Source organism: Salarias fasciatus, chromosome 4 (genome assembly GCF_902148845.1).
Source record: "Salarias fasciatus chromosome 4, fSalaFa1.1, whole genome shotgun sequence".
Taxonomy (NCBI): Eukaryota; Metazoa; Chordata; class Actinopteri; order Blenniiformes; family Blenniidae; genus Salarias; species Salarias fasciatus.
The window spans coordinates 11183204-11199002 of NC_043748.1; the positions used below are offsets into that span (position 1 = coordinate 11183204).

The following is a 15799-nucleotide window of genomic DNA, read 5'->3' on the forward strand; positions in this document are numbered from 1 at the left end:
GGAAGTAGCTTCACGTTTGTTGTTAGCGTGTATTGCTAGTGAGCTGCCTTGACCAACGAGAGACAAACATTCCGGTTCGTAATGTTGATTTTTCACCTTTTAATGGGGCTAATACTTAACATCTTGCAGTGTACGACTAAATCTGTTTTTTTTTTTACCGAATTCAAGACAACTTGAAGTTGCAATGTTTTTATACAGTTTGAACATGCCTGCCCTGCGCGCAGTGAATCAAAATCTGAATTAAATGGAGCTACATTAAGTTAAGTTTGCACATATGTATGGAAATGCTCATCAAAGATTATCGAAAAGGGAGAATTTGATCACAGCAGATGAATTTCTGATCTTTATTAATAATTTGCTTGTGACTGTTGACCGTCTTGCAACTGATCTTCGAGAAATGGGCAGAAAAAATTCTATTTGTTCTGCTGCATATGCAGATGACACTTTGTTTTCCGTATCCCACGAAGACCCAGTGACTGCTGCTACATACCTGAACATTGTTTTAATACATGCATCACGCTGGGCTGCTAGTTGGGGACTGATGTTTAACTCTTCTAAAACAACAACTTTGTTCATCTCAAAGTGTCGCCCACAGCTAAGGCCAAAGGGCATTTCCTTCACGAATGCCTTTATGCCTTTCTCTAAATCCTGTTGCTAAATACTGTTAACTAAGAATGCTCCACGGCCCATGTTGAACTTTGCTCCTGTTCTGCGACAGAATACTTATGATCTCAGGAGACATTATTGTGAACTTGATTGTCAATTCTGTCATACTGGTGTCAGTTCTGAGCTTTACCGAAGGTCTCCGTTTTCTCTCTGTGTTGCAATATTGAACATTTTGCCAACAAACTGTGTTGTGTGCACCATGCTGCCTTAGGTGCTTTCAAGACGTACTTGTCAAACTTTCGTGACAATGTCCAATTTTGTTCATTTCCTCTGTAGTCACTGTAATGACTAGGCCAACGGCTACATGCCACGACCAACATCAATAAAAAACTGTCAACAACAACAATTACTATAAACTGAGAATGATCACAGACTTCACAGTCATACACTACGAGACCAAGCACATAACTACAAATGTTATCATTTTTAAAAAGGCACTTGTGCGTGGATGACTACTAAATTGTCAACTTAACGATCACAAATAAGGTGTATAAAGGGAGGCATTGCACTTTTGATCATTCTGCAGCAGATCCTGTAGATTTAGGATGAACTTGATGAGCTTGAGTTATATACTTTTTTAATACATCCATCAGTTTTTGTAATGAGCAAAAATTACATACAAGCACACTAGTCACTGGATCACAAAGACAAGAATGTCACTTGCCACTTAACAGTCAACACAGGCGACTGAGTATATTCACAGCACACTCCTCAGTTATGGTTTAGTCAGGCTTTTTAGCTGATTGCAATAGCTCCTTTTAAAAATACTTTCAGAATGTTTCAGAGTTCATCCATCCATTGAGTGTGGCTTGAAGAGTAAAAGGCTGTGTCAGCCTTGATGGGCAGCTAACGGTATAGCAATTAACCAAACAACCAAAACATTACTTTCATAAGTTTTTTTTTTTTACTACTCAAATTGATATTTAAGCAAAGGTGTGAATAGTCATCCTCACTGACTGATATCTTTCAGGAATGGACCGCCACAGATCACGCAGCCCCACCTCCAGCTACCACAGCCGGCAGTCCTCCTACAAGAGAGGAAGAGACGACCCTGGTGGAAGTTACCATGAAAATAAAAGCTTCAGACCACATAACCACCAGCACCATCAGTCTGGGTGGACGTCGGGACAAGGCACACCGAGCTCTCAGTCTTTGAGCACCAGAAGGGAGCTTTACGAAAGAGACTTTCCCGTTTACAAGCAGCCCGTTGAAGTGGGATGTTTTTCCCTGGACTCCGAGCGGAGGTTCTTCAATGACGGCAGGCAGATGAGATACTACGTGGAGCCCGACAGGAATCCCCACTTTGACCTGAGAGACGGATACAGAGACCGCTTCATAAAGAGAGACGACAGCGTGAAGGAGAAACTGGACCACATTCTTCGCTGGGTCATAGCGAACAGGTCGAAGCTGAAGTCCAAGGTGCCTTCAGCCTCATCGAGGTAAGTCAACACTCACCGATGTTCTCCTCTGCTTATTGTAAATTTGATCGACCCGTGCTCTTTCCAGTGCTTTAGATGTGGACTTTGTGACGTGGAGGGGCCACCTCACCAAGCTGCTGACCACTCCGTACGAGACGAGGGAGGGCTGGATGCTGGCGGTCACCCGGTTCGGGGGAACGCTTTACATCAGCGAGGTGGAAACGGAATCGGCTCGCAGGGAGCGGGAGAACCGCACGGAGCGGCACGAGGAGATGATGTACTGGGGGTACAAGTTTGAGCAATACACATGTGCAGGTAGGTGGGAGTGTTTTCAAGCAGGTCTTCATCCTTCATCATGTGATGCTCATAAAATGTGGAACGCTCCACCTCCCTCCGTCCCTGTAGATACCGTCCACGCTTTGCCTGACCCCGGCGGGGTGGTTAACACCAACGAGGCCTTCTGCACGGTGGTGCAGACCCGGCTGGCCGACCACAGGCTCCTGTTCTCTGGTGAAGTGGACTGCCGGGAGAAAGACCCCGAGGCCCCTCCCCCTCCCGCCTGTTACGTGGAGCTGAAGACCTCCGCGGAGATCTGCACGCCCAAACAGCGCAGCAACCTCCACCGGTAGCCGAAGCGCCGAGTCGGCGGGTTGTTCAGCTCCTCCGTGTGTCGTCATCAGAAGCTGATGATCCTCCTGCTGCTCCTCAGGTTCAAACTGCTGAAGTGGTGGGCTCAGTCTTTCCTCCCCGGGGTGCCTCGGGTCGTGGCCGGCTTCCGGGATCATGAAGGAGTTGTCGTTTCCGTAGAGACTTTTCACATCTCCAAGATTTCCCATCTAATCAAGGTACGGTTTTTGTATCAATAAATGCTGATTTTTTTTTTTTGTGTGTTTATGCTGGCAGCTATTTGGGAGAAACTGAGCGTGTTTGTCTCTTTGATAGAACGAATACAACTGCTGGAAGCCGACAGTGTGTATGAACTTCTGCTGCGAATTCCTGTCCTTCGTGAAGCGTATCGCGACCGAAGACTCTCATCGGTGAGTCGAAACACGTCATGTTCTCAACTTCTAGCGAACGGCACCCTTTCTGTCATGATCGAGCCGGTGTCAAGTCAATAGCAAATCTTTAAATTCTGTTCTCAGTTGGGCATCATTGAAACATCGATGATTGTTTCTGTTCCAGTGTGGTGTACCTGTTCTCCTGGGAGCCGTACAAAGACGTGACCTACTCCGTTCACAGAGACTCTCAGTATTCCTTCCTGCCGCAGTGGTACATTGAGGAGATCACCAGGCGACCAGACTCTCACCACCTGTCGTGATCCACAACCTGAACGCTCAAGTTCGACGACAGAAGACGGATTTTCAGAAAAAGGAAAAATTGACTCTTGATGCGTCTCCAGTTTCAGAGTGACAGTGAACTCTAATCCGGGATCCTCCGTGGAGATTTTATCTGTAATACGACATAATTTCAACACAGCATGTTGTTTTAAATAAAGGGGGCCGTTACAACCCTGTCAATGTTCTTAGATTTTATTGTTCCCTGGTTATCACATTAATTCAAACCTCAAAAACAGAGTTATTGCTAATTTAAACAAAATTACAAAATGATTCTGTCAAAAATAGCAGTAAATGAATGAACAGAATATAAACCATTCGATATTAGGAGATAAGTAGCAAAGTATTTTATGTAAACAAGTCAAAATCCACTTTGGAAATTAATACCAGTTGTCATAAAACAAGTGATGCGCTGAGATGTTATATAACTAAGCGAGACACACTGACCAGCTTCCAGAGCAACAAAACCTGGTAAATGTGCGATTCGGGCAAACAAACAGTCACTTCATACCAGGCCACAGCAGACAAGTACAATGAACAGTCCAAAGGCTGCCGGCACCTCCACGATGATTACAATTCAAGCTGGATGAACTGCAGTTAATCAGTCACGTGTAGCTGCGACTGACCCACAATAATAAATATAGTAGAAAGAACTCTGCATTAGATGTTTGTGTCAGTTCACATACAATTAGAGGCACTTAATACCGACTGCAATGTTTGCACACGTGTCACCTTTACTCTCAAACTGTTAAGTTTTTAACTATTTTACAAGCAAATTCCAATGGAAACGATCGATTTAACGTGGCAGTTAAAATTCTTCACCCATGTATTCTTGGCTTTTTGTTCTTTATAATTTCAACAAGACGATGAACATTATTCTGACATGAAACAGCTGGTCCAGATTTTGCACACGGTCATCCTGATCACGACGCCTTTAGTCGACTCAGTTGTGAATTAGGTGGCGGTCGTGTGCCGGGATATGAAAGCGGTTATAAACACAAGAGAAGAGAAAGAAAAGTAAATGGAAGAGAGTTTTTGTCGCTGCAGCAGTGATGAAGTGCTTCAAACTGTCACATGAACACAGACAGTGACAAACAGTGAACAGTGATCATTTTCAATCAAAATATTTAAAAACTGTCCCAGGTTTCAATGTTACAAACTTTCTTTTTTTTAAATGACTGCAAATGAATGTCGCTCAACATTCATTTTTCCGTGACACCGCGAGGGAAGAACGACCTGTTCTACAGGAGGTCAACAGATTGTAGGAACAATCTGCTTTGTGACTCAACAAATTAACAATATTAACAGACATTTACGGGTGTAGAAAAATCTGCACACGTAGAAGAGGTTGAACGCTACAATGAGCACTTCATTGGTCATGGTTTACAGTAATTTTGAGGAAATCAGGCAATCTGTGGCCCTAAAGGCCACCAGTCCTATCTCTTAATGCAATGTGCACGTCGCTGACGCAACTCCGAGCACAAATAATTCATCGTTAGGCACCGATCAGACCTACTGATGAGCGCAACAATGCTGCTCCGCGTTAAAGTGTGCTTTCTCAGCGTTTGAGTTTCTTGTTCAGGCCCATGGCTTTGAAGGTAACAGCGGTGATCTTCTCGTACACCACAAACATGAGGGCGGCCGTCAGTACCGTCTGCAGCAGCTTGGCCTCCAGGCCTTTGTACAGACCGAGGAAGCCATTCCTCCTGGAAGAAACAGAGCCGGGTGCGCGTCAGTGAGCGCCGCCACGCGTTCGCAGTACACGTGGCGTTCGTGTCGCCGAGCTGCACTCACTTGATTCTGTCCATGAGCAGGAAGAAGATGTTGGAGAGGCCTCCGAGCACGCCGCTGTTCTCCTCGCCCCGGTACTGGCCGAACTGGCGAGAGAAAAAACCAGGTGAGGGTGAGATTAGCTTAGCATGTAGCTCACTGATGTGTTTCTGATGGTTTAGTTTAGGATGAGTTTGCGTGAAGAGGCGCTCACCCTGAGGATGGCCTGAACTGTCTGCAGAGGATACGTGGCAGTGGTCGCCACGGCCTTGGCGATGGCTCCGATGACAAAGATCTCTGCTGAAGATATCTGCGGTCGCACAACATTGAACACACTTATACCTTTTCTTTTCTTTTTTTTTTATTTAAACATCTTTCAATTGTGTCCTCTGTCCTCTCACCTTCCTCCCCCCCTTGCCCGCTCGCCTCTTCATGCCCTCATAAAACATGAACTGCACCGCCGGGTTGAGGACGAGGATGAGCGAGGGCAGAGTGCTGCTCCACAGCGTTCCCACCCCCTCGTTGGCGATGATCTGCGAGAAGGCGTCTGCGAGGGGAACCACACGGACTCAGCAAGTCTTCAAACGCGGCGCACCCCACAACAAGAAAGCCCATCGGAAGTATCCACATACCAAACATGCCTCGGTACTGCGTCTGGTGAAGCTCCTCGTTCCTGAACTTCACCCCCTGCAGCTTCAGCCGCGTGTTGACCACCCACATGGGAGTGGTGAGGATCACGTTCACCACACCTGCACAAACAGCACAGGCTCAGCTTCGCCTCGCCGCATATAGAATGAGTCCTTATCGCCCGGGGAGGTTTTTGACCTCTGAACAAGCAAAACAGAACAGTTTTAAATTCTTTCACAGGCGTCAGTAACAAAATTTGGAGAAAAAGAAAAAAAAAAGGCGATGAAAGTTTAAGCATCTGTTGACCAAATCATTAAAGATATCAGGGCATCCTTAAATCATCCACTGAACACTGTGTCCATTAGATAACCAGGAATGATCAGTTTTCCAGTCTGCGCTGACCTGACACGATCCCCATCAGCAGGTCTTTGCCGGGTCTGGACTTCCCTGGACCAGATACCGTCAACTTCTTCAGTGTGTTGAAGGTGTAGAAGTAAACGAAGTTGGAGCAGCAGAGGCTGGAGATGACGGGGAACCAGCCTCTGTACAGAGACAGACTGGGAGACAGAGAGGAGAGTCATGTCAGTGAGCCGATAACTGCAAAGGTCTGGTGAAACAATGACCACATTCCAATTTCTGATTCACGAAACCAGAAAAGTAGATAATTACTTTATCTTTCAACGCAGCAGGAATATTATGCTCCCAGACTGTACTTACAGGCCTTCCTCCTTCACAATCTCAGCCAGTATGATGTGGGTGGACTTCGACTTCCGTTTCTCGTCCACTGCGAGACACACAGAGGTTAGATGAGGCCGATCGGACACATCGCTTTGTCTGTGCATGTACATTTAATTCAACCCCTTTGATTTCAAAGCAAAGATATATATTATTGTGGGTTGAAATTGAGCTTTTGCATGTGAAGAATGAGCTGCCTGACTTATGGGGGTAGTAAAACAATTTAATACAATGGTCATATTATTGCAATCAACACTGTGTATTGCTATAGTACACAATAGGAGACACTAAACTATAGAAAAGAGGCATCATTTAATGTGGCGTTAGTGAGAGTGAGCTTGTGAACATAAATGTAGGCCAAAGGGAAATTATTGAAATTAATGGGCTCAATAGTGAAAAAATAAAAACACCCCCTACACTGTCCTGCAAGATTTATTTTACTTTATCTTTACATGGTTTCAGAGTCTATACCGACCGTACAATAAAAGATAAGCCAGTGGGTTTTTTTTCTCCACGCTGTTTATTCACTCTGTCTTGGCTAAAAAGTCTTTTCTTTTAGCATTAAGACTAATGTACAAGCCATGAAGAACAACACTGCCATGTGCGTGTGGCCTAAATGTGGTCCTCAAGCAGCCACCAGCTCTCAGAGAGGTAACTTTATCAATGATTTGCGATCGAACTGTCTTTACATAACATTCACGTGTGCTGGTCAATCACCAACTGAATGATTAAACACTAATCTAAAATTGCCGCTATCAATTTGTATTATCAAATCAGCATCTACATAGTTTCTCACATCTGAAGTTTCATCCCGTCTGTTACATAAAGTGACCACGGGGGCGGGGCAGTGATTTGGGAAAATCCAGCAAGAAGACATCTGATCAGTGGATGTTACACCTCTTCATCATATTCCCATCTCTTTCTGATCAGACGCTGAACAAGAAGAAAGTGTCTCTGGTGCCGTTTTTCCATTTGACCAGATTACAAAATCATGGTAAATTAGTAAACACTGCTAGAACCTTTTCATTGCTCAAGTAAACAACATACACAACAAAGGTGTGGACTGCCTCAATTCATCCTCTGGGAGCTGCTCAGCGTTCTGCTCAAGGACACTTCGACTTGAGGACAGGAAAGGGAGAGATTGGGGATAAAAAACGGCAACCTGTTCAACCAACTGAGCCACTGAATGAAGATAATCCTGGTGCATATAAACCCACACAACCTGCTCACATAAACAGTATAATCTGATCTCTCAACTGGAGCAAATTCAATCAGACTGTAAAATAAACAAATGACGATACCACGAACACAGCGAGTGACCAGGACTAAAGACCTTTAGTCAAAACGCTGACATCAAAAATCATATTCCAAAGCCCTCAGTCTTGCTCGCTCTGAATATTACTCAAACATCATTAACAATAACCCGGGAAACTCTAAACAACTGTTTAAAACTGTAAACAAACTCCTCGCACCACAACCTCTTACACAAAAAACAAACAATAATGAACAATGTGATGCTTTTTTGGATACATTCATATCCAAGATTGATAACATTCGTTCTGCTCTCCTGCCCTCCAGTTCTCCTAACTCCACACCTCCCACTCCAGCTTCCAAATTTTCCCAGTTTTCCCCTGTTACAGACAGACAGGTGGAGAACGTCATTCGCAAGATGAGGCCCTCCACCTGTCACCTGGATCCACTTCCCACATCCCTGATCAAATCCCATGTTTCTACACTGAGCCCCCTAATCACAACTATCATCAATCACTCCCTGCAACACGGTCACCTGCCACAGTCATTGAAAACTGCAATAATTAAACCACTTCTCAAAAAACCTTCCCTTGACCCTGAAAAAACATCAAATTACCGGCCCATTTCCAATCTTCCCTTCCTGTCAAAAATCATTGAAAAAGTAGTCTCCTCACAAATTCACACACACCTCCAGTCCTCTTATCTGTATGACAAATTCCAATCCGGTTTCCGTTCAGCTCACAGCACTGAGACAGCTCTGGTCAGGGTCACCAATGACTTGCTGGTGGCCTCTGACCAGGGCTCTCCTTCACTCCTGTTACTCCTGGACCTCTCAGCCGCCTTCGACACTGTTGACCACTCCATCCTCCTCCACAGACTCCAGCATTTCATTGGTCTTTCTGATACAGCGCTCCAGTGGTTCCGGTCCTACCTGACTGGTAGGGCTGAGTATGTGGCCCTTGGGGAAGCCAGGTCGAGGTCCCACGCTGTCACCTGTGGGGTTCCCCAGGGGTCAGTGCTGGGACCCAGCCTGTTTTCCATCTACATGCTCCCTTTGGGCCACATCATCAGCAGGCATGGAGTCTCCTACCATTGCTATGCTGATGATACTCAGCTCTATGTCAGGCTGGACCGGACCTCCTCCCTCTCTATTCAATCACTCACCGCCTGCCTGGAGGAGACTAAAGCATGGATGAATGACAATTTTCTCCAGCTCAACAGCTCCAAAACTGAATTTCTATTAATTGGAACTCCACATCAACTCAAGTCCTCCCCTTCCACAGTTCTATCATTTGCCGGTCACACAATCAACCCAACAACTGCCGTTACCAACCTGGGTGTCCGTTTTGACCCCACCCTCTCCTTTGACCTCCATATCCAACACATCTGTAAGACCTCATTTTTTCACCTCCGGAACATCTCCAAACTACGCCCCTCCCTCTCCCTCCCCGCTGCTGAGAAGCTGGTCCATGCTTTTGTCTCCTCCAGGCTGGACTACTGCAATGCACTCCTCATCGGGATCTCTGGAAGAAGCCTTCAACGGCTTCAGTCGATCCAGAACTGTGCTGCCAGGATCCTGATGAGGGTGCCAAAAAGACACCATATCACTCCCATTCTCCATAACCTTCACTGGCTCCCGGTTAGGTTCAGGCTGGAATACAAAATCTGCCTCCTGACCCATCAGTGTGTCTATGGTAGTGCACCAGTGTACCTTAAAGAACTTCTCTCTCCACATGACCCGACCAGACGCCTCCGCTCCGCCAACATCAATTTGCTGAAGGTCCCCAAAACCAAACTATGTTCCATGGGGGACAGGGCTTTTCAGGCTGCAGCACCCCGACTGTGGAATGCCCTACCTATCCACCTGAGGGCACCACAGTCGGTGGACTCATTTAAATCTTGCCTGAAAACGTTTTTGTTTTTGAAAGCTTTTGAATGATTTTACTGTTTTCTGTTGCATTTTATGAGTGTAAGTATGAGTGTTTTTAATGATTTAGCCTGTATTTGTTACTTTTAATCGTCACTGTTGTTTTAAATTCCATTGTAGCACTTTGAGATTTGTTTTACAAATGTAAAGTGCATGACAAATAAAATTCATTATTATTATTATTATTATTACCTTTTTCTGAGAAGCAAAGTTGAAAGGTGATTGATCAGTTTATTACAAAACACATCCTCCTCCTTTGGGGAGTAAACACTCTATTGATTAGGTCAGTGGGCTTCAATGAAATAAGTGCAAACCAAGTCTATAGTGCAATTTAGGCTTGTACAAATTTACACAACGAAATGATGTGTTGACTGACTTAAACAGTCAGCAAGAGGAATTATTTAAAAATACTGCCTGAACTGTTTGAATATTTACCCGACAACCAGGTTTACATAATGGATCCAACATGGACAACAACTACAAATGGAAAAGACAAGAAGGTCCATCAACCCATCATCTGTACCGCTTTATCTCGTGCAGGGGTCACTGGAGCCATCAGGACAAACGCAAAGAGATACACAACCACACATACACGCAGGGAGAACGTGCAAACCCCACAAAGAAAGCTTGTGATGTGGTGCAACTCAAACTCCTTTCCACTGACACCGATAACAGAGGACTCACCCTGCAGCCTGCTCTTAGCCGTGTCCAGCGGGAAGAAGACGGTCATAGCTGTCACGCTCCCCTGAAAGAAAACACTCCGGTCATTAATATCCAGGCGTGTATGATCATCCTCATACCTCCACACACAAAAAAAAGCGTGTCTTCGCTCACCATCGCGCCCGCCACGGCGTGAACCAGCGTCTCGTAAGACAGGACGCCGGCAGGCGCGCCTCCGTTCGCGGACATGTCTGCAGGGTTTTACCGGCAGGAGCGAGTCGAAGCACCGGGGAGGAGGAGGAGGAGGAGGAGGAGGAGGACGGGAGGTGGTCGGTCCGGCTTTTCAAGCTGTGACAGCGGTTGTGCAACAGGCCAAATATCCAGGACAACTCTCAAAGTACAGAGAAAGCATAAAGTCGTCCAGGAAGAGAGAGAGAGAGAGAAAAAATAAAAAAGTAAAGTAAAGTTTCCTCCCAGTGTTCATTGATTGGTTAAGGTTGACAGCACTTCCGGCTTCCACTCTACTTCGCTCTAAATAAACCATGAAGATTGAGGTGCTGCCACCTGCTGGACTGGAGGGGAAGAGCGTGACTGAATGAGCGACTGAAGGGTTTATTTCTAGTCATAGGTCATAGTTCAACACAGAAAATACAAACATCAACGAGTACTGTCCACTTTAAATGACCAAGAAAGAGAGAACACTGGAACCAGTGTCTTATTTATGCCTAGTGTATAAATCCTATGGAGTAATCTAGAACTGGGGTGTGAAACACATTTAGTTCCGGGGCCACATACAGCCTGTTCAACACATTAGTAAATATGTTGGTTTACCTCATTTAAACCCAGCATGCAATCGATTCCAGGACTGTAAATTATTAATTTTTTTTTTTAATCATGATTATTTTGTAGTATCATTACATTCACTTTTCTTTTACCAACTTGGCACCTGTGCTTTCAATCATATTTTCAAATATTCAGATATTATTTTTTGCACTGTTGCTTCATGTCTCGTGCTTGATACACATTTTGTTCATGGTGTATACTGTGTTGGACATCTCAATCAGATAATCCTTTGCCACTGAAGGATTTATCAATGTTTTCGCTTGTGAATTCAAGGAGAAATGCTGGTGCTATCAGGATACCATGTAAAGCCCTTGATAGTAAATCTGTAGATGACTGATCATCATGAGCTGTGGAGGCGTTGGAGGAAATTGTGCAAGTGACGACAGTGAGCTGGACTTTGCTTTTGTTTTATGGCACCGAGCTGCTGATACGCCCATAGCGATCTCTTTGTTTGCTGAGGTCTGCTGCTGCCTCTGCTCATCAGACGTTGCTGGGTGGACAAAGTGAAGGAGAGTGACGGGTTTCTTTCTTTCAGCTTTCTCTGCGTTCCTGCAAGATGACAAGGTACCACAAAGCAGCGGCTGATGGACACATGGACCTCCTGAAAGAGGCCACCAGGAAGGATCTAAACACTGCGGATGAGGATGGAATGACTCCCACTTTACTGGCTGCCTTCCACGGACATGTCGAGGCTCTTCAGCTCATATGCAGCAGAGAGTGAGTAATGTCGAATCCTTTCATTCAACTGTTCTTCATCACATACAGCGCCTTTGGATTATTCAAATCAGATGTTTCCATTGTTATTTTTTTTAATGCTATGCAGTTTATCACCCTGTCAACATGTCTTAAAGAAAGTGAGCCAATCAGGCTTTGAAGTTAGTTACAAGTCCAACAACAACATTTTACTTTAGATTCTTTAAAATAACTCAAATTACCACATACAGTAGATTTATAAAAAGAGCAACACTTTTTTTATCTAATTTACAATAAATGTATGGTTGCCTATTAACACATTTTATCTAATTTTTCTGTACATTACAGCAGATTTTTATGAGCACTTGCTCTGAACTTTGAGTACACGTCACAACATTACACAACCAAAAACTTTGCGGCTCGTTTTATACTTTGCTCTCCCATGAGCTGAGCCAAAACTTTAATGATGCAAAATCCATCGTGTAAAACAAAAGAGGCCTTTATTTACAGCCTCCACCCCCACCCCCCCAGCTCCAGCCCTCATTCAGCACAACAAAAGACAAGTTCAAAATGAGCACAACATTCTTACTGAAGAAAAAAAAAAAATCTGAATCAGTAAAATGAGTTGGTGAGAAATACGACAAGGTAAAATATGCTCCTGAGCTACAGTACGTGGCCAGTTAGTGGAAACAGTTCCGCTTTGGACAGGTGGAGCATAAGTTTCAGTTTATGACAGGTCTTCGCAGTTACACAATAATCATTTATCCCAGAGATAAAGTGCCACAGCTAGAGAGGACTTTCAGTCGTAACAGATAACTATTCACAGTCTCATCTGTTTTAAATGTTACATTTTGAAGGACTTTTGGTTGGATTAAATATTTCCCTGTGTTTTGTGGTAGTAGTACACATACAATTAGCTTAGAAGTCTGTCTGAAACACGATGGATTTACTATCCAGCATCAGTATTATTGATTAAAAATTTGATTGAACCTCAATGAATCAATATTTCTTTATTCTGAAGCCGTTTTTACTTAATAGTTTCTCAAATTATTGACACTCAATGCTGGAAGTCATTGATAAACACGAAGGTGAAATAGAAATTAAAGTGCTTCGGGTCATTTATGTTCTTTGTGTGTTTTATACAGAGGCGATCCAAACAAGAGTGACATCTGGGGGAACACGCCCTTGCATCTTGCAGCAGCGAATGGCCACATGCACATCCTCAGCTTCCTGGTCAACTTTGGAGCCAACATTTTCGCCCTGGACAATGACTTCCACACGGCCATGGAGGTCGCCGCGTCTCGCGACCGCATGAACTGCGTGCGTTTCCTCGACGACGCCGCCTCGAAGCAGACCAACCAAAACGCAAGGAGGGTGGCCAACCTAAAAAAGGAGGCCGTTAAAGAGGCGGAAAAACGGGTGAAACTGTGCGAGAAGGTGAAGAAAAGACACCAGAGCAAGATGGAAAAGATGTACCGCGGACCGGGAAACACTGGGCCCGCGTCGGAGGCCAGCACGGGATCGGCTTTCTCCAACGGCGGCACCATGACGGGCGTTAATGAGCAGTTCTCCAAGCTAATTGCTTCAGATAGATCTGGCTCCCTTTCAGCCAGAGTGAAAGGCACACTCCAGAAGAAGCTTGGGAAGAAAGATAAAGGCACGGCGCAGAGGTCAGGAGGAGGCGGGAACGTCATCTTTCTGAAACAAGAGAACGAAGAGTCTGAGAAACCAGAGTTTCTAGAGGTCTTCAACGAGCAGGATGAGATCACGCAAGAGAAGAAGAGCTTCGATGAGGATGATGATGATGGCAGTGAAGAAGAAGGCCAAGTCACGCAGTCCATCTTCAACCGGCCTGGCCTCGGAGGCCTGATCTTCATGAAGAAGATGGGCCTGGAATCGGAGGACATCCCCCACGGAAACAATGAAGTTCTTGGCTATCTTGTTAAGAACGAGTTATTTGAGGCAGGGGAAGACGCCGCAGAATTTGGGGAGGCCCCCGACGCCGACCTGCCTTGGAATCAAGACGATCTGGGCCTGGACGACGACGGAGATGAGGAGACATCTCCCCTGGATGTGTTTTTGTCCGCCATCTCCCTGCCTGAGTTTGCACATGCATTCAGCAGAGAGCACCTGGACCTGGAGGCGCTCATGCTGTGCTCGGATGAAGATCTGAAAGGCATCCGAATCCAGCTGGGGCCGAGGAAGAAGATCTTGGAGGCTGCTGCTCGCAGAAGGAATGCACTGGAAGATTGTGGAACCATGAAGGACAGCATCTTGTGATTACTTTTTTGTAAACCTGTATAAAACCTGAAATTAGTCTGTTAAGTAAAAAAAAAGTTAGATCTTCCAAAAAAAACAAAGATGATTTGATTGTGTTCATAAAATGCTACAAGTGTGACTTTGTGGAAATCAAATTATGATTTACTGTTGATGCTGTATTGTCTATATTTCTTCCAGCCAAATGCCGTGAAAATGCTAAAAGTATCAACAACACCATCTTTATATTTTTTATAAAACAATGCGTGAGAATGTCTGTAATTCTGGTTTTATCATCAAAAACAAAAATTGGATTACACATAGGTTCAAAAACAAGAGTGTGAACAACTCGGCCTAACGCGTGAATGTTATATTGCAGCTGAATGTTTTCTTATAACTACAGTATACGATTGCTTATTCCACTAAATATTGTAGTGTAGTATTCCACTTTTAAATAAACAATTACAAATTTGTTTGAGTGTCAGTATTTCTATAAAGTTTGATGTTTTTTCAACTTCAGTTAAGAGACACTTTCACAGATTGGATTCTCTCACAGTTGTTAATGATGTTGTCTTATGTTTTCAGTAAATATGGGAGGAATGGACTTTTACAGAAATATTGGGGAAAAATACCTAAGAAACAATACTTAAGCACGTTACCACTGCAAGATTCACAGCAATATTGAAAAATAAATTGAATTAAAGCCGCAAGTGGCATTGGGCGGGACCGAGCCCCCCGCCGGTCGGCGACTGAGGGAGTCCTCGTACCGTGCCGACCGAAATCCAGGTGACCTGGACCCGTGCTACTCCGTAAACATCTATTTTCGTCATGACTGTACCTCAAGTTCCGTAAAAAGGCTTTTATTTTGGAGGAATTTAGAGGAATTTGTTTCGGAAAGGCAGTACATGTTATTGTCACTGGTTAAACCGTAATTTTTCGACAAACGGTCTCGGACAAGGTAATGTTTTGTGAAGCGTGATTTTGAGGCAAATTTTACTTTGGAAGGGAAATGGAGGACTTCCTCCTGGATTTAGGTGGGGGTTGTTGTGTGAACTTTAAATCTCGACGAGACGCATTGGTTTGGTCTCTCGATGACATTCCTGCGGGCCTTGGTGACCATTTTAGTATTTGTAGGTGATGCTAGAGAGCACATTTTGGCAGCGATGGGGTTAATTTTTCCATTGTAAAAATATACATATACAAAAATACACATAGTCAAAGTGTTATGCAGTTAGTTCTTGAACCATAGGATGAGTAAGAAAGAAAAAGATTTTCAAAAGTTTGAAATGAAATTCTCTCAAAAGTAGATGTGGTGTATTTGAAAGAGCCACTCATTTATGGGCTTTGCTGCAATGTGTTGATTGGGGGGGGGGGGTCCATAACTTCAATTATGAGCAATAATGTGAGCGTCCATTCTTGTGCAACACTGAACAGGGCAAATATTAAAAGAATTTCGAGGTCTTGGCAGAGTGGCAGCCAACAACTCGGGACGAGAGGCCATCAGGGTGCGGGAGACCTCCTCCTACTTCTCTGCAGAGGGAGCAGTCCAGTAGCACGAGTACTCCTCCAGGAACCCACGTTTATCAATTAAAAATAAATAAATAAATAAAAAAGTTCTG

At 44.5% G+C, this 15799-nt stretch overlaps 3 protein-coding genes across 3 annotated transcripts; 2 read left to right on the forward strand and 1 right to left on the reverse strand.

The window, feature by feature from the left end:
• Positions 1-26: 26 nt before the first annotated feature.
• On the forward strand, positions 27-3621 carry dxo (decapping exoribonuclease). The gene is made up of 7 exons (XM_030088696.1): positions 27-74; positions 1637-2105; positions 2173-2399; positions 2490-2709; positions 2794-2929; positions 3027-3121; positions 3267-3621. Exons 2-7 carry the CDS (start codon positions 1639-1641, stop codon positions 3400-3402), a joined length of 1281 nt encoding a protein of 426 aa, XP_029944556.1. The 5' UTR covers positions 27-74; positions 1637-1638; the 3' UTR covers positions 3403-3621.
• On the reverse strand, positions 3604-10831 carry slc25a17l (solute carrier family 25 member 17-like). The gene is made up of 9 exons (XM_030088697.1): positions 10563-10831; positions 10413-10473; positions 6533-6599; positions 6218-6372; positions 5821-5937; positions 5590-5735; positions 5403-5498; positions 5213-5295; positions 3604-5124 (listed from the first exon to the last, which is right to left on the reverse strand). The coding sequence occupies exons 1-9, from the start codon at positions 10635-10637 to the stop codon at positions 4977-4979; spliced, it is 948 nt and encodes a 315-aa protein (XP_029944557.1). The 5' UTR covers positions 10638-10831; the 3' UTR covers positions 3604-4976.
• A 931-nt stretch (positions 10832-11762) lies between these two features.
• On the forward strand, positions 11763-14204 carry anks4b (ankyrin repeat and sterile alpha motif domain containing 4B). The gene is made up of 2 exons (XM_030090141.1): positions 11763-11948; positions 13070-14204. The coding sequence occupies exons 1-2, from the start codon at positions 11788-11790 to the stop codon at positions 14202-14204; spliced, it is 1296 nt and encodes a 431-aa protein (XP_029946001.1). The 5' UTR covers positions 11763-11787.
• Positions 14205-15799: the final 1595 nt, after the last annotated feature.

What these genes read in the sequence shown, in the direction of transcription:
- dxo (XM_030088696.1), top strand. Translation starts at nt 1,639, where the DNA reads ATGGACCGCCACAGATCACGCAGCCCCACCTCCAGCTACCACAGCCGG. An exon ending in TGAGCAATACACATGTGCAG is followed by an intron (nt 2,400 to 2,489) that starts GTAGGTGGGAGT and finishes CCGTCCCTGTAG; the next exon opens with ATACCGTCCACGCTTTGCCT. An exon ending in AGATTTCCCATCTAATCAAG is followed by an intron (nt 2,930 to 3,026) that starts GTACGGTTTTTG and finishes TCTCTTTGATAG; the next exon opens with AACGAATACAACTGCTGGAA.
- slc25a17l (XM_030088697.1), bottom strand. Translation starts at nt 10,637, where the DNA reads ATGTCCGCGAACGGAGGCGCGCCTGCCGGCGTCCTGTCTTACGAGACG. An exon ending in GCTGATGGGGATCGTGTCAG is followed by an intron (nt 5,938 to 6,217) that starts GTCAGCGCAGAC and finishes CTGTTTGTGCAG; the next exon opens with GTGTGGTGAACGTGATCCTC. An exon ending in CGGGCAAGGGGGGGAGGAAG is followed by an intron (nt 5,499 to 5,589) that starts GTGAGAGGACAG and finishes GTGCGACCGCAG; the next exon opens with ATATCTTCAGCAGAGATCTT.
- anks4b (XM_030090141.1), top strand. Translation starts at nt 11,788, where the DNA reads ATGACAAGGTACCACAAAGCAGCGGCTGATGGACACATGGACCTCCTG. An exon ending in CAGCTCATATGCAGCAGAGA is followed by an intron (nt 11,949 to 13,069) that starts GTGAGTAATGTC and finishes TGTTTTATACAG; the next exon opens with AGGCGATCCAAACAAGAGTG.